At 45.0% G+C, this 24,167-nt stretch overlaps 1 protein-coding gene across 4 annotated transcripts; it reads left to right on the forward strand.

Moving 5' to 3' along the window:
- The first annotated feature begins 1,158 nt into the window (after window positions 1–1,158).
- dixdc1a (DIX domain containing 1a) lies at window positions 1,159–23,445 on the forward strand. 4 transcript variants are annotated; one of them, XM_061782098.1, is made up of 17 exons: window positions 1,159–1,699; window positions 7,143–7,340; window positions 7,405–7,591; window positions 14,660–14,817; window positions 15,105–15,250; window positions 17,334–17,423; window positions 17,667–17,720; window positions 17,799–17,849; window positions 19,183–19,287; window positions 19,375–19,428; window positions 19,524–19,607; window positions 20,447–20,506; window positions 20,585–20,746; window positions 20,811–20,877; window positions 21,001–21,109; window positions 22,121–22,229; window positions 23,030–23,445. In XM_061782098.1, exons 3-17 carry the CDS (start codon window positions 7,473–7,475, stop codon window positions 23,111–23,113), a joined length of 1,452 nt encoding a protein of 483 aa, XP_061638082.1. In that variant the 5' UTR covers window positions 1,159–1,699; window positions 7,143–7,340; window positions 7,405–7,472; the 3' UTR covers window positions 23,114–23,445. The 4 variants fall into 4 exon arrangements, with proteins under 4 accessions (XP_061638082.1, XP_061638081.1, XP_061638083.1 ...); XM_061782097.1 differs by having other exon boundaries at window positions 1,162–1,699; window positions 19,521–19,607; XM_061782099.1 differs by lacking the exons at window positions 7,143–7,340; window positions 7,405–7,591 and having other exon boundaries at window positions 1,162–1,699; window positions 14,606–14,817; window positions 19,521–19,607.
- The last annotated feature ends 722 nt before the right edge of the window (window positions 23,446–24,167 follow it).

A 24,167-nucleotide genomic window follows, 5' to 3' on the forward strand; every position in this document is an offset into this window, starting at 1 on the left:
AATGTATAAATGAGCACCATGTCTTTACCAACGTTTAACGTGATGCCTTCCCCCTGACTATTTTGTTGTTGTATGGAAAACAAGGTGAAAATGACTCTGGTCAGGTTGTATATTTCTTAGCAGTAATTCAACTCGCTCGTCGCTTTTTTGAAAAAGAGTCACTAAAGCGGACAGAAGTCACTAAATATGGCGACCAAATCGCTAGTTTGGCAACAAGGACTTGTGTTTTTTTTAACTAGCTCCTCTATGTTTGCAGCCCTGATGTTTGAATTTGGTTACACTTATTTCCAATTAACAGGTCATGAATATTTAGGTTGAAATGTAAAAATAACAACAACAAAAAATAAGTAATTTGGCATTCAGGCGTGGTCTTGGATAAAATTCTCCTTTGTAAGGGATCTGTGTGGACCCAAAAAGTTTGAGGACCCCTGCTTTGGATAGTCTGTGTCATGGTCTGTGTTTTGGTTGTTTAGTTTTGTTCCATGTTTTCCTGTGTTCCATGTTTGTCGTGTGCTCATTTGGTTGTTGTGTCCACCTGTTCTTGTCAACCTTCTACCTTGTCGCCCAATCAGCTCTCTCCAGCCACTCATGTCTTGTCCAGGTGTTCCTCGTTGTCTCGTCAATCTGTTCGTATTTCGTTTCTTTCAGTTCTTGTCGGTTAATTGTCATTGTCCCTATCTGTTCCACGTCTTACTCACCAGGCATAGTTTGTTTCTAGTTTTCGATATTCAAGTGTTTCTTTATTTGGTTTGGTTGTTATCTGTTGTGGGACTTTGTTTAGTTTGGCTTTATCCATGTTCCTTGTTTGCCCTTTTTGGAGATTAAATATTTTTTGAGACTCCTGCCGTGACTCCCTGCTTCCCTGCACTTGGGTCCTCCACGTTTTTGCCTTGCCTTCCTCGCCTTCGACAACCCCCTCGTGACACCAGCCATATAATTGCAGACTTCTATAAAAGAATGGCAGATTTGTTCCCCCCCCCCCCCCCCCCCCCAGTAACATTATACTTAGGCTGCATAAATATACCCTTAACCCATCCAGCCGTAGGATTCAGCACACATGGTATACACCAAATTCTTTTCAAAAGCTCTGTGCAGTATTACAAATTCCCTCCAACTCTTCGTCCTGAAAGTGGAGACGCAAGCAGCAAGGAGAGGAGGAATGAAAACGAGAAGGGGGAGGGGGAAACACACCCAGTCGAAAAAGAGCCGTGTCTGACATCGTCCCTGCATTGAAAGAAAAGAAGGAATAACAAAGCCATAGAAAGAGGAGGACTAGAGATAATACATGCAAATGAGGAGCTGCATCAGTAGTTGGAGACAGAAATTCATTGTGTGCGTGTGTGTGAGGGCAGGCATAGCACAGTGACTGGTGCTGCTGAGCACCAATCGCTCTGTCTTCTGTCTGTAAACCCCCTGCAGCTTGGCACCATCCAGCCAGGCGCGGACGGAAGGAGGCTTTCCAGGGCTTTTTGATTTGGGATTTGTATGAATATGAGAGGATTTGGAAAACGCCGCCGCCACTGCCAACACTGTTCTTTTTCATAGCCTGTGTGAAACGTGGAGATCCATCCAGTTTGCCTCGTTCCCCTCCCTGCATGGCTGTCATGGTCCTGACAGAGAATAAGGGCATCACCCGGACATGAGGTTCCAGTTGACCGCATCACGCACACTCCAGAATGGGGGCCAAACAGATAAAATGGTAAGCATGATTCTCTTTTTATTACCATTAAACAGGCTGCTATAATGTTATCATCAAGAGCATGAACCTGACAGGAAGTGGCCACACATCCTATTTGTCTTCACGTTATGACGACATCCATGTTACGGAACAAGGCGACAGTGACAGCTTAAGCAGGCTGGTTATTGTCTGTCTGTTTACAGCACGCTATAGCTGTGGGTGTGTCTGTGTGAGGCCGGATGCTATTGCCTAGCAACTGCACTCTCCTTTGCCTCCATTACTGCCTTTGCTTCCATTTCGAGAGCACGTTGTTCATAAAAACTTTACTAATACTGAGGGAAATTCCAGTATTATGTAAAAATTTACTTTTTAATTGCATTAAAAATATATATTTAGATTTCTAGAGTCCTTGGCCATCCTTCATGTGTGAAATAAAACGAGGTAAATATTTTGCCTATTTATTAAAATGTCTTTTATCGAGCTGTTCTGCACTTACACTACACAACTACATAACAATTGGTCTAATTTACATAACAGCCCCTATGCTGCGTTTCTACACCCATGACATGACCATCTAGGCTGGATAAAGATCCAAAGCCACTTCCAAGTGACGGCCACTCTGCTTGAAACACTATCATACAAAGGCACTATCATGCAGAAACCCCGCATCCCCAACAGGGGATTCATTTGACTTGATTGCGCAAGACAATTTTTTTCAAACTTTCTTTGCAGTTTCCGTAGTTCAAACAAAAAGTACAACCTGTCATTTGCTTTTTATCGACACACAGAGGAAAATCAATTCAATTGCAAACTGGATTTTTGTGGGGGAAAAATATTTTGGATAGATGGATGGATTTTTTACTTTATTTATACACATTCACAATTGAATCGGCACTCTTTAAGATAGAATAAAAACAACACATACTACCGCAGTACTGCTCCTCCACCCCTAATGCCAAGCAGCCACTGAATGGGTTATTACAGTATACTGTAAGCATGTAAACATGCCCCCAAATAAATTAGACGTAATTATGCCTTGTAATGAAAGAATGGAATTAATTTACCACAGCAGGATAGCTCATGAACTAGTGTACGTTTCCCTTTTAGGGACACCATCCATTCATCTGTTATTTTTTTTATAGCGCTTTAGTTGCAGCCTATCATAGAATACTTTGGGCGAGAGGCAGGGTACATCCTCTTCTGGTCGCCAGCCAAAGGTGACACATAACAATTTATACAGCGGTGGGAGTATGTCACATATGTGCAAGTCATAAGCAAGTCTCGCGTCCCAAGTTACTGGGTAAAAAAAAGTCAGGTAAGTCAAGTTGCCACTAAATTACAAGCAAGTCGAGTCAAGTCATTACTTGGTTAAAGCAAGTTGGAACTCAATTCATACTGTACAAACCTCAGTCAGAATATGTACTGTATTGGCGTGATAAAACATTTTTTTCACTGGCCGTGGAACAGTGGACCAGCTCTACACCCTCGGCAGGGTCCTCGAGGGTGCATGGGAGTTCGCCCAACCAGTCTACATGTGTTTTGTGGACTTGGAGAAGGCGTTCGACCGTGTCCCTCGGGGAGTCCTGTGGAGAGTGCTTCGGGAGTATGGGGTACCGAACCCCCTGATACGGGCTGTTCGGTCCCTCTACGACCGGAGTCAGAGTTTGGTCCGCATATCCGGCAGTAAGTCGGACTCGTTCCCGGTGAGGGTTGGACTCCGCCAAGGCTGCCCTTTGTCGCCGATTCTGTTCATAACTTTTATGGACAGAATTTCTAGGCGCAGCCGAGGCGTAGAGGGGGTCCGGTTTGGTGGCCTCAGTATTGCATCTCTGCTTTTTGCAGATGATGTGGTTCTGTTGGCTTCATCAAGCCGTGACCTCCAACTCTCATTGGAGCAGTTCGCAGCCGAGTGTGAAGCGGCTGGGATGAGAATCAGCACCTCCAAATCTGAGACCATGGTCCTCAGTCGGGAAAGGGTGGCATGCCATCTCCAGGTCGGGGATGAGATCCTGCCCCAAGTGGAGGAATTCAAGTATCTTGGGGTCTTGTTCACGAGTGAGGGAAGAATGGAACGGGAGATCGACAGGCGGATCGGTGCAGCGTCTGCAGTGATGCGGACTTTGTATCGGTCCGTTGTGGTAAAGAAAGAGCTAAGCCGAAAGGCGAAGCTCTCAATTTACCGGTCGATCTTCGTTCCTACCCTCACCTATGGTCATGAGCTGTGGGTCGTGACCGAAAGAACAAGATCCCGGATACAAGCGGCCGAAATGAGTTTCCTCCGCAGGGTGTCCGGGCTCTCCCTTAGAGATAGGGTGAGAAGCTCGGTCATCCGGGAGGATCTCAGAGTAGAGCCGCTACTCCTCCGCATTGAGAGGAGCCAGATGAGGTGGCTGGGGCATCTGATTCGGATGCCTCCCGGACGCCTCCCTGGTGAGGTGTTCCGGGCATGTCCCACCGGGAGGAGACCCCGGGGACGACCCAGGACGCGCTGGAGAGACTACATCCTTCGGCTGGCCTGGGAACGCCTCGGGATCCCCCCGGAAGAGCTGGATGAAGTGGCTGGGGAGAGGGTAGTCTGGGCGTCCCTGCTGAAGCTACTGCCCCCGCGACCCGACCCGGATAAGCGGTAGAGAATGGATGGATGGATGGATAATACAAAAAAGTACATTTACACCTAAAAATTCAATGAACAACTTGGAGTATAAAATTAATTTACATATATTATTTAGAAGAATAGAATATAATTTTTTTCCCCTAACGTATCCATGTGTGTTTACAGCTACCAATGTAATAACACTGTTAATGTCATGATAAATATTGAAATACAGTATATGGGCCTAAACATATGTAAACAGATGTAAAAACTGAATTGTTTTTGTGCCAATATTTCTCATATGCTTGTGTGTGTGTGTGTGTTTGTGTTTGTGAATGCCTGAATATGAGGCATTAGCTTTGTGCTCTTTGTATGTTGTCGCATTATGAAGTTCAGTCCATTTACTTGTATTAGTTTATATTTCGGAGGCGCAGTAATGAGTCAACCCACTCAAGATGGAATTTATGTACATGTCTATATTTAGACATTCACAATCGTAGTTATTTAATGGTATAGTTTCCACATTCCAGTCTCTGTGTAATTCACCACTTTATTGTCTTCTCAATTAAATACATGACTGACTTAAAGACGTCGTAGGTGTTGTGTCTCTCATTAGTTTTAACCTAGCAAGTCATAAATCCTAAAATTGGCGACTATTCTCAAGTCAAGTCATGTCACTCAAGTCCCCTACGACTGAATTTTGTCTTCAATGACTTTAACATGCACTTTTTTGGGATGTGGGAGAAAGAATAAGAAAAGTACACATTGGAGAGCCTGAATTGGTATTCTAAACTGGGACCGTTCAACTGTGAGACAAATGTGGTAACCACTGTCACCTTTCTGACCATCTTGAAGTGCCATTCACTCTCAACTAGTTTGCTAGGTAAAGTAAAACTAGAAAATTATCTCATTTAAAAATAATCGAGTCATTGATTTACCCCATACGGTAAGAAATTCAGTCAAATGCCCAACCCTATTCCATACCAAAATAACAAATTTGTGCAGTCAGACTATTCATCACGTCACACGCGCTGATGCTGATCTGATGCTAATCTCATTTAAATCCTAATCTGAAATTCCATCCATCCATCCATTTCCTGAGCCGCTTCTCCTCACTAGGGTCGCGGGCATGCTGGAGCCTATCCCAGCTGTCATCGGGCAGGAGGCGGGGTACACCCTGAACTGGTTGCCAGCCAATCGCAGGGCACATAGAAACAAACAACCATTCGCGCTCACAGTCATGCCTACGGGCAATTTAGAGTCTCCAATTAATGCATGTTTTTGGGATGTGGGAGGAAACCGGAATGCCCGGAGAAAACCCACGCAGGCACGGGGAGAACATGCAAACTCCACACAGGCGGGGCCGGGGATTGAACCCGGGTCCTCAGAACTGTGAGGCTGACGCTCTAACCAGTCGGCCACCGTGCCGCCCTAATCTGAAATTGAAGGTCCAAAATTCTCCTCAATCACGTTTCTCCTCCCCTGTTATGAACTAGGCCGCCAGGTTAAAAAGTTTATCGAGCGTCAGCAGCCACCAGGAGGAGGAGACAGTTTAGGTGGTGATTGAAGGTATCTTGATAGTGTCATCATGTCATCAGCTCAGAAAGAGATAAGGAGGAGGCTGTTTGCTCTGATTCCCTCTGGAGAAACACATCAGGCATAATCACTGCAGCTTCTGATAAGACACTCACTTGATGTCTTTGTTTTTGTTGTTGGGAGGGGTGACCTACAGCCTTTCTCTGAGAAGTTGGAAGAAAATGTCTACCCGTTAGCAGGGGTGGGATAAAAAAACAAAAAAACGTAACATCGCACCGTAATCTCTCAGGTGGTACAGTGTCAATACACCAACAACAGATCGATACTCGTCGCTCATTCGTCTGTTGTTAGAAGTTTATTACACAGTTAACCTAAAGATTATTTCATGCCGACATAATATGAATTACTGAAGAAGCAGCACCATAAATGTATTCCTGTACAACAACTTTGCAAATTGACTGTACTACCTATGTATTAAATATACAAATACAGTATTTATTGGATAAAAAGTAAAACAGACTGCTGGATTTGGTGCAACACTGCCGCGATGCCAAGCCAGCACTGGCTGGGTTATTATGTGCATAACCATGTCTTCAATCAAATTAAAGTGGGAATTAAATTACCAAGGTCAATGTGCTTTTATTGTCAATTCTTCAACGTGCATAACAGAAGATTGAAATAACGGTACTCAAGGGCCCGCAGTGCTACAAAGACAGTACAAATAATATCAATAAAAAAGCTAAATAAAAGTATGGTATATACAGTATAAAAAGTATTAATTGAATGTGCAATATCAAAGATCAGGTGGCATGTGCAACATAGTCAAGGTCAGAGAAGTAGTCTGCTAGTCCTGGCCTGCAGACTCCACAGTCCCCTCGCTGATGGCAGCGGACTGAAGAGGCTGTGTGACAGATGGGTGGCATCCCACGCTATGTGGAGGACTTTGCGGGTGAGGCGGCTGCGGTAAATGTCCTGCAGGGAGGTTCCGATGATCTTCTCACTCTGCCCTCACTATGCGATGGAGAGTCTTGCGACACGTTGCGGTGCAGACTCCGTACCACACAGTGATGCAGTTGGTCAGGATGCTCTCTATAGCCCCTCTGTAGAACGAGCACATGATGAGGGTAGGGGCCCTGGCTCTTCTCAGCTTGCGCAGGAAGTAGAGACGCTGGTGAGCTTTCTTGGCCAGTGATGAGGTGTTGCTGGTCCAGGAGAGGTGATGTGGACTCTCAGGAACTCCACCGCAGGACTGTTGATGTTCAGGGGAGCATGCTGGGAGTGCGCTCTCCTGAAGTCCACAACAATCACCTTGTTTTTGTTTTTTTCCATATTTAGGAAGAGACTGTTTTCCTACCTGGCCAGGCGGCTCACCTCACTCCTGTAGTCTGTCTTGTCCCCGTTGCTGATGAGACCCACCACAGTTGTGTCATCTGCAAACTTGATGAAGAGGTTGGAGCTGTATGTCGGTGTGCTGTCATGGGTCAGCAGGGTGAAGAGGAGGGGACTCAACACACAACCTTGAGAGGCAAACTGGTAGGGGTCCAAGGAGGGGGGGAGGGAGGACTTGATGTGTGCATGACTCTAGGCACGTTATCAGGATGGGAGTGAGGGCTACCGGACGGTAGTCATCGAGGCAGGAGGGAGAAGACTTCCCTCGGGACCGGGATGATGGTGGTGGCTTTGAAGCACGTGGGGACAGCAAGCACCCTGACTCAAGGAGGTGTTAAAGATGTCCGTGAAGACATCTGTGAGTTCAGCTGCACAGTCCCTCAGAACATGACCAGGTATGTTATCTGGGCCCGGTGCTTTTCGTGTGTTGATCCTGTCGAGAGATCTTTTCACGCTGTCCCGGTCACTTGGTCACCAGGAGCGGGTGGAGTCTTGTTTGCAGGGGTGCTGTTGTGTGCCACAAAGCGAGCAAAGAAGTCATTTAGCTCATTGAGCAGGGAGGTGGAGCTGTCGCGTGTCTTTGGTGAGGGTTTATGGTCCGTAATGGTCTGAATACCACCCCACAGACTCCTGGTGTCACTGCTGTCACTGAAGTGGTGTGCGATCTCCCTCTTGGCTTCCCTGATGCCACGGGACAAATTGGCCCTAGCTGCCATCAGGCCCACATGTAATGAATAAATATAATTTACCAGACTGACATATCTCAAAAACTGATTATGAATTTCTTTTCAGAAAATTATTTTTTTATTTTCAATTAAAATAATTTTCTGCAAAAATATATCATTTATTGTAATAATTTGGTTGCTGGTCTGATGTAAGACCGTCGGCTCAGCATTAGTTTTTTTAGCAAATGCTAATTGTGCTAAATCGCTGATTATTTGTTCTAATTACTTGTTTTTTATACTTGCTGCGATAATCGATACTCTCATTCTGGTTAGCGATAAACTATTTTAGCATGCTAATGAGTCTGGCTGTTGTTTCACAATCAATTATGTCCAGAATATCTCAAAACGGTCATTTTTGATATATTTTAGGACTACTGTCTTTTAGGCTTTTGCTGTGTTGAAAGTACCCATGAATCTCTTAAACTGGTTACCTAAAAGTCTTAGCTTCTTTTTTTAAGATTTCATCAAAATGTCCCTTTTGTAGGTCCTTGATTGCGTCCATCCCATTTATTCCCCTATATGCAGCATCATTATTTATAAAGAAATACATACTTGATTTGGTTTTGATCTGATGTATTTGCGATGCTTGTTGTAAACCAACTGACTAGAAAGCAGTACGAGAGAGCACTTAATGTTTGGAAAGCTAATAAAAATGCACAATATAAAGCACGATGCCCACTACAGAGTAGAAATAATGCGATTAGCAAAGCCACCCCCCAAAAAAGAACCGAAAATCTCTTCAACTTCAATCTAAATCATGCAACATGTTTTACAGTGCTAATGGAATGCCTCCGGATGTTCTGTGGTTTTATCCTCCACTACACTTAAGCCTGCAGTTTTGTTCCTGCTCTGCTTTGCCTGGGGAGTAAGAGAGTTCAGATCTTTTTTCCTCCTCTCTTTCCCAAAGAGTTGTTTTCCCCATACACACAGGGGGGAGGGGGTAAAAGGAATCTCCCTGCCAGACATAATACCACAGTTCATAGTTTACAGTAGTTTCATTTTATTTCTGTCAAAACAAAGCAAAGGGAAGATGACAGCTTGCATTGCTCGCCCGTCCTCCGGCTGCTTTAGATGCTCTCCAACACATAGTGGACGACCACTATCCAGTGCAAACCTCATGGAGCGCTGTGACTCAAGAGCTAGCAAAGTATGTCAGGAATTTCCTGCATCATCTCTGCGTGCCTTTCTCAGTGATCATGTTGCAGCCAGTGTCAGTGATATTGGCAAGTCTGCAAGTCCATAATCCGTTCCATGATGTTGGTTGACTTCTAATCTCTCCTGTAGAAAGTAAAGTGAATTAATTTATTTCGGGGTCAAACTGTCCATATAACCTTTATTAACTGTATAGACTGTGGAACGGTGGACGACTGGTTAGCACATCTGCCTCACAGTTCTGAGGACCCGCGTTCAAATGTTCTCCCCGTGCCTGTGTGGGTTTCCTCCGGGTACTCCGGTTTCCTCCCACATCCCAAAAACATGCATGGTCGATTGATTGAAGACTCTAAATTGCCCGTAGGTGTGAATGGTTGTTTGTTTATATGTGCCCTGCGATTGGCGGGCGACCAGTTCAGGGCGTACCCCGCCTCTCACCCAAAGTTAGCTGGGATATGCTCCAGCACGCCCGCGGCCCCAGTGAGGATGAGCACTATGGAAAATGGATGGATATATAAAATGAAGCTTCAAAATTATGAAAAATCAAGCCATTGTCTCCGCTCTCAAATGCTGTGTGTGTGTCCACGAAATACGCTGAAACCACGCCCTGCTCAACTGTCAACTCTCAATCAAATACCTCTGCCACGACCTGGAAATATCTATGCTACTTCATGTATCATCTTTTCTTATGCTTACACACACTGTTGAAACCAGAAGTTTTGCATACATTATATAAAGACTCACATTCAGCAATTATCTTCAAACGTAAAATACATTGAGAAACAAATTTCTGAATTTACTTTACCGGGTCTTTACGTTACATTTTAAAATTCCCGACTCTCATGCAAGCATACAACATCAGTGTAAAAGGACTACATAAAACAAAAAGTAAAATGACTCACCCTTTGAAGGTGCCTGACAGAAAGTGTAAAGGAAAGGGAAGTGGAAGGTGACCGTGTGATGTTATGGATAACGTCACACTTTTCACTTATATCCTTCTACGGTGACCTTGTAAAACATAAAAAAAATTAAAGAAAAAGCAAAACACACTTGTGGGGTCTCATGAGCCAACCACTGTATAATAATAGAGGAAAGAAAATAAAGTTAAAATACAGTAAAATGACTGAAGATGTCAGACCGCAAACGTTTGTGGGCCACAATTAATTTTTAAAATTAACATATAGGCCAAGTCGTTCATAGATGAACAACAAGCAAACAAAGTTTTTAACAAGCAAACAAACAATAGTTTAAATGTCTATTGTTTATTTATCCATCCATCCATTCTCTACCGCTTATCCGGGTCGGGTCGCGGGGGCAGTAGCTTCAGCAGGGACGCCCAGACTTCCCTCTCCCCAGCCACTTCATCCAGCTCCGGGGGGATCCCGAGGCGTTCCCAGGCCAGCCGAAGGATGTAGTCTCTCCAGCGTGTCCTGGGTCGTCCCCGGGGTCTCCTCCCGGTGGGACATGCCCGGAACACCTCACCAGGGAGGCGTCCGGGAGGCATCTGAATCAGATGCCCCAGCCACCTCATCTGGCTCCTCTCAATGCGGAGGAGCAGCGGCTCTACTCTGAGATCCTCCCGGATGACCGAGCTTCTCACCCTATCTGTAAGGGAGAGCCCGGACACCTTGCGGAGGAAACTCATTTCGGCCGCTTGTATCCGGGATCTTGTTCTTTCGGTCACGACCCACAGCTCATGACCATAGGTGAGGGTAGGAACGAAGATCGACCGGTAAATTGAGAGCTTCGCCTTTCGGCTTAGCTCTTTCTTTACCACAACGGACCGATACAAAGTCCGCATCACTGCAGATGCTGCACCGATCCGCCTGTCGATCTCCCGTTCCATTCTTCCCTCACTCGTGAACAAGACCCCAAGATACTTGAATTCCTCCACTTGGGGCAGGATCTCATCCCCGACCTGGAGAAGGCATGCCACCCTTTTCCGACTGAGGACCATGGTCTCAGATTTGGAGGTGCTGATTCTCATCCCAGCCGCTTCACACTCGGCTGCGAACTGCTCCAATGAGAGTTGGAGGTCACGGCTTGATGAAGCTAACAGAACCACATCATCTGCAAAAAGCAGAGATGCAATACTGAGGTCACCAAACCGGACCCCCTCTACGCCTCGGCTGCGCCTAGAAATTCTGTCCATAAAAGTTATGAACAGAATCGGCGACAAAGGGCAGCCTTGGCGGAGTCCAACCCTCACCGGGAACGAGTCCGACTTACTGCCGGATATGCGGACCAAACTCTGACTCCAGTCGTACAGGGACCGAACAGCCCGTATCAGGGGGTTCGGTACCCCATACTCCCGAAGCACTCTCCACAGGACTCCCCGAGGGACACGGTCGAACGCCTTCTCCAAGTCCACAAAACACATGTAGACTGGTTGGGCGAACTCCCATGCACCCTCGAGGACCCTGCCGAGGGTGTAGAGCTGGTCCACTGTTCCACGGCCAGGACGAAAACCACACTGCTCCTCCTGAATCTGAGATTCGACTTCCCGACGGACCCTCCTCTCCAGCACCCCTGAATAGACCTTACCAGGGAGGCTGAGCAGTGTGATCCCCCTGTAGTTGGAACACACCCTCCGGTCCCCCTTCTTAAAAAGGGGGACCACCACCCCAGTCTGCCAATCCAGAGGCACTGTCCCCGATGTCCACGCGATGTTGCAGAGGCGTGTCAACCAGGACAGCCCCACAACATCCAGAGCCTTTAGGAACTCCGGGCGAATCTCATCCCCCCCCCCGGGGCCCTGCCACCGAGGAGCTTTTTAACTACCTCGGTGACCTCAAACCCAGAGATAGGAAAGCCCGCCTCAGAGAACCCACACTCTGCTTCCCCATGGGAAGGCGTGTCGGTGGAATTGAGGAGGTCTTCGAAGTATTCTCCCCACCGACTCACAACGTCCCGAGTCGAGGTCAGCAGCGTCCCATCCCCACTATACACAGTGTTGGTGGTCCACTGCTTTCCTCTCCTGAGACGTCGGATGGTGGACCAGAATTTTCTCGAAGCCATCCGGAAGTCTTTCTTTCTTCCTCACCGAACTCCTCCCATGCCCGGGTTTTTGCTTCAGCGACCACCAGAGCTGCATTCCGCTTGGCCAGCCGGTACCCATCAGCTGCCTCAGGAGTCCCACAGGCCAAAAAGGCTCGATAGGACTCCTTCTTCAGCTTGACGGCATCCCTCACCGTTGGTGTCCACCAACGGGTTCGGGGATTGCCGCCACGACAGGCACCGACCACCTTACGGCCACAGCTCCGGTCGGCCGCCACATCAATGGAGGCGCGGAACATGGTCCACTCGGACTCGATGTCCCCCACCTCCCCCAGAACATGAGCAAAGTTCTGTCGGAGGTGGGAGTTGAAACTCCTTCTGACAGGGGATTCTGCCAGACGTTCCCAGCAGACCCTCACAATACGTTTGGGCCTGCCACGTCGGACCGGCATCTTCCCCCACCATCGGAGCCAACTCACCACCAGGTGGTGATCATTTGAGAGCTCCGCCCCTCTCTTCACCCGAGTGTCCAAGACATGCGGCCGCAAGTCCGATGACACGACCACAAAGTCGATCATCTAACTGCGACCTAGCGTGTCCTGGTGCCAAGTGCACGTGTGGACACCCGTATGCTTGAACATGGTGTTCGTTATGGACAATCCGTGACGAGCACAGAAGTCCAATAACAGAACACCGCTCGGGTTCTGATCGGGGGGGCCGTTCCTCCAAATCGCGCCCTTCCAGGTCTCACTGTCATTGCCCACGTGAGCATTGAAGTCCCCCAACAGAACAATGGAGTACCCAGCGGGAGCGCTCTCCAGCACCCCCTCCAAGGACTCCAAAAAGGGTGGGTACTCTGAACTGCTGTTTGGTGCATAGGCACAAACAACAGTCAGGACCCGTCCCCCCACCCGAAGGCGGAGGGAGGCTACCCTCTCGTCCACCGGGGTGAACCCCAACGTACAGGCGCCGAGCCGGGGGGCAATAAGTATAACCACACCTGCTCGGCGCCTCTCACCATGGGCAACTCCAGAGTGGAAGAGACTCCAACCCCTCTCGAGAGGACTGGTACCAGAGCCCAAGGTGTGTGTGGAGGCGAGTCCGACTATATCGAGTCGGAACTTCTCGACCTCACATACCAGCTCGGGCTCCTTCCCTGCCAGAGAGGTGACATTCCACGTCCCTAGAGCCAGCTTCTGTAGCCGGGGATCGGATCGCCAAGGTCCCCGCCTTCGGCCACCGCCCAGCTCACACTGCACCCGACCCCTATGGCCCCTCCCACAGGTGGTGAGCCCATGGGAAGGGTGTTTATTTATTATTTATTATTATTATTATTATTATTTATTGTCTATTGTAATGTCTGTTGTCGTACTAGAGCGGCTCCAACTACCGGAGACAAATTCATTGTGTGTTTTTGGACATACTTGGCAAATAAAGATGATTCTGATTCTGATTTACAATATGTAAAATAGTTTATTTTAATCTTAAAACTATTCATTCTAATGCGGTGGTTCTCAACTTTTTACAGTACCACTGTAAAAATATACTTGACTTTCCAAGTACCACCAAAATAACCAACATTAATATTCAGTAGTAATAATAACAATAATATTAGTCATAATAATGATGAGAATAATAAGGATAATAATATACTAGCAATATACTCATTAGTATTCATCAAAAACAATGCAAATTTGATCCTGTATTTTCGTAATCCACTGTAACATTATACAATTTGAATATTAACACTGCACTTACATATAGGAAAAAAAAAAAAAACTATACTTAAATAATGATTCAATTAAAATGCATTGAACATTATAACAATTAAAAACGGTAGCTAAATAAGTGTTTGAAAACAAACATTTTTAATGGAGTAAATCAAATGGATTTTTTTTTCAAAGTTAAATATATCCATCCATCCATTTTCTGAGCCGCTTCTCCTCACTAGGGTCGCGGGCGTGCTGGAGCCTATCCCAGCTATCATCGGGCAGGAGGCGGGGTACACCCTGAACTGGTTGCCAGCCAATCGCAGGGCACATACAAACAAACAACCATTTGCACTCACATTCGCACTTACGGGCAATTTATAGTTGTCAATTAACCTACCACGCATGTTTTTGGGACGTGGGAGGAAACCGGAGTGCCCGGAGAAAAGCCACACAGGCACGGGGAGAACATGCAAACTCCACACAAACGGGGCCGGGGATTGAACCCCGGTCCTCAGAACACACTTTCAGAATCAATGTTTAAATGTTTTTTATTATTTATAATTAATTGTATTAAAATGAAACAAATATAGAATGAAATTATTTTAAAAAACGTTTGTACATAAAATACAGTATGTACAATGAAAAATAAAAATTGTAATTAATTCATTTTTACATTACGGCATATTTTCCACTGTATCTAAAAATTGAAATATTTGCATCATTTACCCAGATGGGCTTGATTCATAATTTTCGTGCCCCTCCGAGAGCAGTTACAAACTCAGATCAACATTTTATGCACATGGCTCTATTTATCGCCGCACAGCTGGCAGGAGGCGCAAACAGTCACAGGGATGCCTGCGCTCACCATCTGTTTCAGCCTCAGCTCAGCTAGCCCTGTGCGCTCGCCCAAAGAGGAGTATGCTGTCACCCGCTCCAGCGATACGCATGGAGACGAAACCATTCGCGATCAGCCCAAGGAGCAGCGGGGAGGACCATGCAACACCGAATCAGAGCTGACAGACAAGAACCTGGCAGGTTGGTGGCCACCAAATCTCTTCTTTTTGTAGTATTTCTCTTGGCTGCACTGTTTCCTGTATGTGTATGTTCAATTCTCTGTCCAATCAGATTACAGCCTCTATTTGCTGCCATGTCAATCTAATAATCTGCCTAGTGCCTTCAGAATCAGCAGTGCTTGGCAGGGTAATTTCAACAACATACACCCATGTATTAGCCATGGAACTGTCAGTCAGATTTCAAATTTGTCCTGACATGTATTTGTATTACGCTTCACACCACTGACAACACACTCGCTCTCATTTCAGAGGAGATGTCTCTCTGTGGGCTGTGCCCCTCCCTTGGTCATGATGTGCCAGAGGAAGACAAGTCCTGGGAGGAGCAGCTGGACGTCCACCAGGAGCAGCTGGAGAAGGAAATGCACGAGGCCAGAAGGATGGTGTTCCGCCTTCAGGTACATCAGCAACTTTTTGGAGCCATTTCAGTTTTTATGAAGTCCTCTGGGGGCCATACTGAAATTTATGGCAAAACAAATGTTTTTTTAATGGACATTTGTGGATGTTCACAAGGATAATATGCATGCCAGCGTACAGCAATTGATGAAATCGGACACGTTAGCCTGTAATATAGCCCATACATCATCTATATAAATACACATTCTCGTATATAAATCTGCAGGTGCATGTCAATAAACTAGAATAGCATGCAAATGTTTCATTACTCTCTAAACTAATATATCATATGGATTCCTTAAACACAGTGAAAAACTTTTTAGAAGCCCGATTGTTACCTAACTGTTTTTTTTGTTTGTTTTTTAAACTGTCCTGTTCAGATGCATGGCCTGGCAGAATGGAGAATAGAGAGTTTGAAATACTCCCTCTGTTTATTTTTTATTTATTTATTTTTATTATTATTATTCTGATGTTTATTGAAAATGCAGCTGCACAGAAAAGAGTTTTAGGGGACAGACAGAGGGATAGAGTGGACAAGAGGACTAGGGGTGAGAACCACAGCAGAACAATAGTGAGATATTTGAACACATTACAACAGTCAAATCGTGTTATTATTTGTGGATGGGGGGTGCACTTTGTGAGGACGTACAATAACCAAGAGAAAAAGATGAGCGAGGACAGAAAAGGGCAGGACAGTGTCCGAAAATGAGCAAGGCAGTGCAACTGACGAATGGTGCAGTGGGATTCTTTTTTAGTTTCTAAACACCTGTAAGAACCTGTGAGTTGATATGTTAGTATAACCTGTGTTGTTAGTGATCCCAGCACAAGCACCGACCCCCCCAGGACCCAGGGAGGTCTCGAGCACAACCGAAGCACCCCGACCAGTCCCAAAGGGAGGGGCACGGGCACCGGACCCCCCCCCCCCCCCCCCCCACATACACACCCCACCTAAATGTTACAAATATTTTAGATTGTTTCTTATGTAATATTCTAATTTAAAATAAAATTTATTGAGATGGTGAATTTGGGGTTTTCATTTCATCATCACTTTATGAATTAAACTACTGAAATGTTGTGTTCAGTCCATATGCATATAAGGTCAGTGAAGACTCTCAATCCGGTGTGTGTGCAACCAACATCCGCATTTGGCAAAACCGGTTAAAGCAAAGGAGCAAGTGAAGGAGACCAGTCCAACCAGCCATAGGAAATGAACGTCTGCAATGTCTTTTTTTAACATAAGGCATCACCACAGAGCCACCAAATATGACAGATTCAGTATTTTGGCTTTCTTTCGTGTTTCCACATATCATCCATCCATCCATCCATTTTCTGAGCCGCTTCTCCTCACTAGGGTCGCGGACGTGCTGGAGCCTATCCCAGCTATCATCGGGCAGGAGGCGGGGTACACCCTGAACTGGTTGCCAGCCAATCGCAGGCCACATACAAACAAACAACCATTTGCACTCACATTCGCACTTACGGGCAATTTATAGTTGTCAATTAACCTACCACGCATGTTTTTGGGACGTGGGAGGAAACCGGAGTGCCCGGAGAAAAGCCACACAGGCACGGGGAGAACATGCAAACTCCACACAGGCGGGGCCGGAGATTGAACGCGGGTCCTCAGAACTGTGAGGCTGACGCTCTAACCAGTCGGCCACCGTGCCGCCTCCACATATCATATTTGTATAAATAAATGATATACAACTGTTTAACTTTTGTCCGAAGACACCCACCATAAAGAAAACAAAATTTTCGCAACGTCAGCTTCAAACAATCATGTAATCGAACCGTAGTCATGCTGGCTAACGGAGCATACATAGGAAGTCCGCTATAATGTTTTCCGGGTTTGGTCACATGACGTTCCGCATGTAGCCCATTGTCCACCGGTGTGAATGTGAGTGTGAATGCGTGTTTGTCTGTATGTGCCCTGTGATTGGATGGCGACCTGTCCAGGTTGTACCCCGCCTCTCGCCCCAAATCATCTGCCATAGGCTCCAACTCTCTATGACCTGCCTGAACTGGTTAAGCAAAATAGATTGATAATTGACTTTAATGACATTTAGTGTGTGTGTTTGTCCGCAGGCTTTGCTCCTCAACGGCTCTCTCCCAGAGGACGACCACGGTGGATCTGTGAGCTTCGGAGACAACCGGGCTAATGGCGAGCAGCAGCTGGTACTGTGCCCCCTTCATCTTATCTCTGCTAACCCGTGAAAACACAGCAGCAGCCACGACGACGACACACTCGCCGCTAGTGTGAACTCTCAGCCCTTCTGTTGTGTTGATGTTCCATTGCCGTCACTCTTGTCTGGGGAGTGCAAATTAATCTCACTGATCTTGCTCGCCCCCCTGTCAGCATCTATCTATTGTAGCTCTGAAGTTGTCTAATTAGCATGCTCTTACTCTTTCCCTCTGAAGGTTCTCACACGCAGCCGCCTGGACCAAAGCATGGAGGAGGCCCTTGATCTCAAGGTACATGAAGTGAATCTAATGAACCTTTTGGCTGCCCATTTTTTAAAAAACATCTCTCTTCATTTGTCCAACTCTTAGAGGGAACTTCTGAGACAAAAACAGGATGTGCGCCACATTCAGGCCATCAAGGTAAATGAAACTTAAGTGTTGGAAAAGCGATTAAACGGTAGTGACCAATCTTTACCGGATTCTACAATGAGCATTTTGCCAGAACGCCACCATTTTGAAACCTTTATGGCGACTGTGAGCCAACATTAACAGCTAGTCATGAGCACACGTCGCATCTTGTATTATGTCTTTCCGTTCGCATAAAACCCCACAATGTAAACATCTTTCCATTCACAGAAATACGTCTTTCCATTTACATACACTCATGAACATCTGTCTGTCCATTCAAATGCACAATGTTAAAATCTGGCTGTTATAAACATGTCTGCACATTTACAGATATTGATAATGCAGACATGTCTGCCTATTCAAATACACACCTAATGTTGGCGACGTCTGTCTGTCCATATAGACATGAAAGGCCGTCTTCCATCAGATTTTTTTCATTATTTTTTTTTTTATTAGGTCTGCAGCATGATTTAGGTTGAAAATGCACAGAAAGTCCTTTTTCAATCTATTCTAGTTGCTCTTTTACACCTGGAAGTTGAGATGGCTGGATTTCTCATTAATATGTGACATTTAAATAAGCTTTTTAAATACGGAAAATAGATTCGCTCTGATTGGCTGTTGGGGAATGATGAGATCTCAGCGGTCGGGCCAAGAATTCAGTGACCTTACGTTCATTTAAATTCAATGTGCGAGGGGGGGGGGGGGGTCTTACTATCATCGTGGAGCAGAGTTCACCAAGTGTTGGGATCATCCGCCCACTACTCAGAAGTCAACCCCACAGAGGAGGTGACGTGTCACGTTGGTGAAGTAAAAGAGAGGATATTTTTAGAAGCTGGTCCCATTCAATCACGATAACATAACCGGCTCGCGGCGTTCATCTGTTGTGCACTATTACATACAAAACATATTACACACAAACATATACGAACATACAATGTAAATGGCTTTCTCATGTTATCCATTCACTTATACACGTGTAAACATCTGTCTGTCTGTTCAAAACACATAACTCAAACATCCATCTGTCCACATATAATGTTCACATTCTGATACATAATGTCAACATTTCTATAATGCTGACATCTGTATGTCCATTCACTTACGTGCATAACAACTTGACCAACAACTTGGACACCAGTCTGTTAATTAACTTCCAAAATGTTGACATGCCTGTTCATTTACATGCACACATGATGTAAACAGCTTTATGTCCCTATATATGCACTCATTTCTGTTAATAACATTTTATCATTATGAAAAGACGTGATTATAGTCCAAGTATGATGTATTTGAATTGTGCGTCAGTATGCTGGTCACCCTGTGGTGCGACCCTCTCGCTCATTAGGATGCCCTGCAGCAGCGGCTGTCCGTGCAGGAGGACGCCGTGCTGCAGCTAAAGCAGGAGCTACTGAGGAGCAACATGGCCAAAGATCAGTTGGAAGGAGAAAATGTAAAACCAGTGATGAGTTTTAGAATTATTTGACCCGTTGGGCCCACAATCCGAGTCCGACGATGATGTATTTGATGTACTTTGCAGGTGGTGCTCAAAGACAACCTGAGCGAACGCAACAAATTACTGGGCGAATATGAGGTATTTTGTTCTGAAATTGACCTGCTAATGCAACCTCAAGGGGCATTTTGTATATGGAAATGCATGTCTTTTTCTTTCTGTTGTTGCCATAGCAGCAACTCGGGAGGAAGGACAGAATGCTGCAGCAGCTAAAGCAAGACGAGGCTCAGCACAAAGCGCATGACGTTGGCCACCACCGGGTAAATCATTTAAAAATAACATAATGTAGCTACTTAAATAAGCTTATGTGGGCAGCACAGTGGAATAGAGGTTAACAGGTCTTCCTCACAATCCTGGGTTCGAATCTCAGCTCAGGCCATGTTCTCCCTGTGCTTTCTTGTTCCCACATAGCAAAAATATACATTAGGTTAATTGAAGACTCTATTGTCCGTAGTTGTGAATATGAGTGTAAATGATTTTGTGCCCTGTGCTTAGCTGGCTAAAAAGTCTAGGGTGTACATTGACTCTTGCCCAAACTCACCAATGAGGTGGCCGACTGGTTAGAGCATCAGCCTCACAGTTCTGAGGACCCGGGATCAATCCCCGGCCCCGCCTGTGTGGAGTTTGCATGTTCTCCCCGTGCCTGCGTGGGTTTTCTCCGGGCACTCCGGTTTCCTCCCACATCCCAAAAACATGCATTAATTGGAGACTCTAAATCACCCGTAGGTGTAACTGTGAGTATCAATGATTGTTTGTTTCTATGTGCCCTGCGATTGGCTGGCAACCAGTTCAGGGTGTACCCCGCGACCCTCGTGAGGAGAAGCGGCTCAGAAAATGGATGGATGGGTGGAAATTTAAATTACTAATTATAGCCTGTGCATAATATTAGGTACCCTTACACACTCCAGTGAGATTCAATACAAGAGCTGGATAAAACGTGGACTTTTTTTTTTTTTTTTATACAGATAAATAGACATTTAGCTCATTTGTTGTGATAATAAATAATCATCCGATGTAACATTAAGATTTTTGGAACAATATTGTACTACTACTATTAGTACAGTATCATTGTATTGTAATATGGTCTTCCGTGTTACAGTCATTCAGGAGTGAAGGTGGTTACAGCAGCTCTCCTCTGGCATTCCAACACAGTGCACCTGTAAGTACATGTGTTCTTGCCCCCAATACATTCCTAGCATATTGGCAGAAACCGCTGAGTCATAATTTGATGTCACAGAGCGAGGAGCTGCAGCTGGTGAGGGAAGCCCTGCGTAGTCTGAGGGACAACTTTTCCGGCCACGATCCCCAGCATCACACCCTGGACACCCTGGAGCAAGGCGTGTCCAGCCTCATGGACCGCCTGCACTTGTTGGACACCCAGCGACAGCAGAACAGAGGGGTACGTTTGTCACGAGGAATGACTTGCAAGCATTAATGGTGAATAACGGGGGGCTGTTTTTCAGGAGGAATTTAAATCGCCTGGCCGCAGAGCCAACTCTTCAGACCGAGACTCGTGGCCACAGACCTCAAGTAAGTGCACCAAAACTTATCATCCATCTTAGTCGCATTCTTTCTGCACTGCTGTACAGGACACTATTGGCTTTGAGATGTTTTGAAAGCCTTTTTTGTTGTTCTTTTTTGTATTATTTGCAGAAATGGCACACTCTCACAGCAGCCCAGGGTTGGATGCCGCCGTCTCCACAAAAGTGCTCTACTTCACCGATCGTTCCCTCACCCCCTTCCTCATCAACATACCCAAAAGGTCAATATATCTTGTTATTTATCATATAGTAAGAATATAAGCCAGTTTTATTCACAAATGGTTATAACAGTATTCAAGATATCACCCTGAGCCAGAAGTGTGTTTTTCATAATATTTTTTATCGTCACAAAACTGTAGCATGTATGCCTTACAGTTGAGAGGTCAAAGGTTCAAATCTCATCACAGGCCCTCCTTTGTGGAATTTTCTCATCACAGGCCCTCCTTTGTGGAATTTGTATCTACTCTGCATCCTTTAGCGTTTTGTTTTGTTTCCGGGTACTGCGGCTTCCTACCACATTCCTAAAACAGGCTTCTTAAGTTAATTGAAGACTGAAAATTGTTCATAGGTGAGTGTGAATTGTTGTTTGTCTATATATGCCTGTAATTGATTGGTGACCAGTCCATACTGTAAATGGATGGATGGATGGAAACAAAATTCAGCACAAGACATAGCAACTGCACTATAATTGTGCTTTTGAGGAAAATGAGCAGTTTTGTCAAAAAATAATAAAGCCCACTTTTTGCTTATTTTTTGTTGTACCTCATAGGAAAAAGTGTTGCAAAAAAACAGCAGCAAAACATTAGTGGATCCTTTGATGGTCACTCAAGTGACTTCAATGATGTATTCAGACATCTCCCAATTGACATTTGTAGGAGTCTTTTGAGGCATTTTTCCCCCAAAATATTTTGGTCAGTTTCCAGACTGAATGACTTTAGGGTTGTACACGTTTGCAGGTGTCCACTGTGTTATAAAGCCTGACGAATAATAGTATCACACCTTACGATTGACTGGCAACCAGTCCAGGGTAAACCTCACCTCTCATCCAAAGTCAGCTAGTATAGGCTTCAGCTATAGAAAAAGGATGGATGGACATCACAAGGAATGTTAATAAATAATTTATATTACATGGCAGTTGTCTAAAGCCATGCAGTCTAGTCAAACTTTTTCCATGCTGGATCCCCGAACCAAGTGATATGGATGTTTAGTATCTGGCATTTGTGTTCTCACAGTCTAGGTGAGGTGACGCTGCGAGACTTCAAGGCCGCTGTGGACCGACAAGGCAGCTTCAGATACCACTTCAAAGCTCTTGACCCGGAGTTTGGCACCGTGAAAGAGGAGGTGGGAGGGAAATTATACTGCTGCATACAAAAAACAGCAGCAGTAGAGCATGATGTGCTAATATTAGCACCGCCTTTTTCATTCCGGTTGAAGTTCATAACACTGAGCCGCCATCTGTGGTTTCTTGAATTATAAAGTGCATCTGGGAAGTGTTCACGGTGCTTCACTTTTTCCAGATTTTTTTTGTTTTGTTACAGCCTTATTCCAAAATTGATTAAATCCCCCCCCCTCAAAATTCTACAGATAAGACCCAATTGTGATGATGTCCACGTTTTCTAAAGATTTGTGCTTTTTTTTAGTACATACCCATTAATAGCCTTCACCATGAAGCTCAAAATTGCGCTCAAGTTTATCCTTTTCCCACCTATCATCCTAAAGATGTTTCAACAGCTTAAATGTCCACTTGTGGTAAATTCAGTTGATTGGACATGATTTGGGAAAGGCTCTATATCGAAAGGTCCCGCAGTTGAAAGCAAATGAATTGTCTGTAGACCTCTTGAGTAAGGATTGTCTCGGAGCACAGATCAGAAACATTTATGCTGATGTTGAAAGGGGCCCAAAACTGCCCAAACTTAGGTGTGCCAAGCTTGTGGAATCATATTCATGAAGACTTGAGGGTTTAATTACTGCCAAAGATGCATTAACAAAATAACTGAGCAATGGCTATGTGACTTTTTTTTAAAAATACATTTGCAAACATATCAAAAAAATACTTTTCATATGGTCATAATAGTAGTGTTGTGTGCTGAATTTTGAGTGGAAAAAAAAAAAATTATTCCACTTCAGAATTTTTTTTGCAGGTATTTCAGGATGGAGCAGTGGTGCCCGGCTGGGAAGGGAAGATTGTAGCATGGGTGGAGGAGGACCATGGGGAGAGGAGGTAGAAGCCAAAAAATAAATAAAAACCTCAGTTGTGTTCACTGGAGCAGAACTTGATTGAAAACACTTGGGACCAATGGACTGAAATAAAGTGTGGGAATGTTTCATCTCGAGGAATGCTCGTTAGACACTGTTTACACCTCATAAACGTGGAAATGAAATCAGTTAATTTAGTAGTAATGATCCATAATAAATAAAATGTAAATAACTATAGTATTGATAATGGAGGGATGGATGGATGTTCACTGCCATTTTCCACAAGTTCCAGATTGCCAAATAGTTGATGTTTGCCACTGTTCACTTTCAAGCAGTGTTTTAATAAACATTAATTATCGTATGGATCATTTTGCTGTCAATTATTCAGGAGATTGACGGTAATGGTTGGCCCCAGCACCAGCAGCAGCAGCAGCTCAGAGGAATTACACCTCCGCTCCATTAACGAACAAAGCCTACTAATTGCATCATAGAGAGGCACATATGCGGCAGCAAGTCAGCCACCACAGCAAGGCCAAAAGACCATTTTAGGTGTGGAAAATGGTCAGGCCCTCAGTATTTCAGGTTTGTTGTGTATTTGATTTTGTTTACTGTATTTCCATTGTATCCCACATACATTTTATGTGTGTAGAACACAAGTCAGTTTGTTTGGGATAACATACACATTTTGTGTGATTTTAACCATACTGCTCATTATAGCTCAAAAAGGGCTGAAGTTATTGTGTGTGTCTTTGACAAAATACATGAGAATACAGTATAAACCTGATTTACTGAGTTCCCAGAGAGCAGGCACTAAATTGTATGCTCACTCACTATCACAGATTGCATGCACTGTTGGCAACAGGTGTAAAAGTGGTGGAGGCTGCCATATTTAAGAGGGTTTTGCTCTTTTGGTAACACTGATGCAAAATTTGAGCGCCGCAAGCACAAAATGAAGTTGCAAGCAATGGCATTGGAAGTGTTAGTGGATAAGGCAAACAAACATATTACTCTATGATAGAAAGGACATCTATTTTTATCTGCATGTGTCTATAAAGTTTATGCAAAGACTGGTTGAAAAAAAAA

This window comes from Phyllopteryx taeniolatus, chromosome 8 (assembly GCF_024500385.1).
Source record: "Phyllopteryx taeniolatus isolate TA_2022b chromosome 8, UOR_Ptae_1.2, whole genome shotgun sequence".
Taxonomy (NCBI): domain Eukaryota; kingdom Metazoa; phylum Chordata; class Actinopteri; order Syngnathiformes; family Syngnathidae; genus Phyllopteryx; species Phyllopteryx taeniolatus.

Excerpts from the sequence above, each read along its gene's own strand:
- dixdc1a (XM_061782097.1), top strand. The coding sequence starts at position 7,473 with ATGATGGTGGTGGCTTTGAAGCACGTGGGGACAGCAAGCACCCTGACT. Across the intron at positions 17,424-17,666 it reads CTAATGGCGAGCAGCAGCTG|GTTCTCACACGCAGCCGCCT; the intron begins GTACTGTGCCCC and ends TTCCCTCTGAAG. Across the intron at positions 19,608-20,446 it reads ATGACGTTGGCCACCACCGG|TCATTCAGGAGTGAAGGTGG; the intron begins GTAAATCATTTA and ends TCCGTGTTACAG.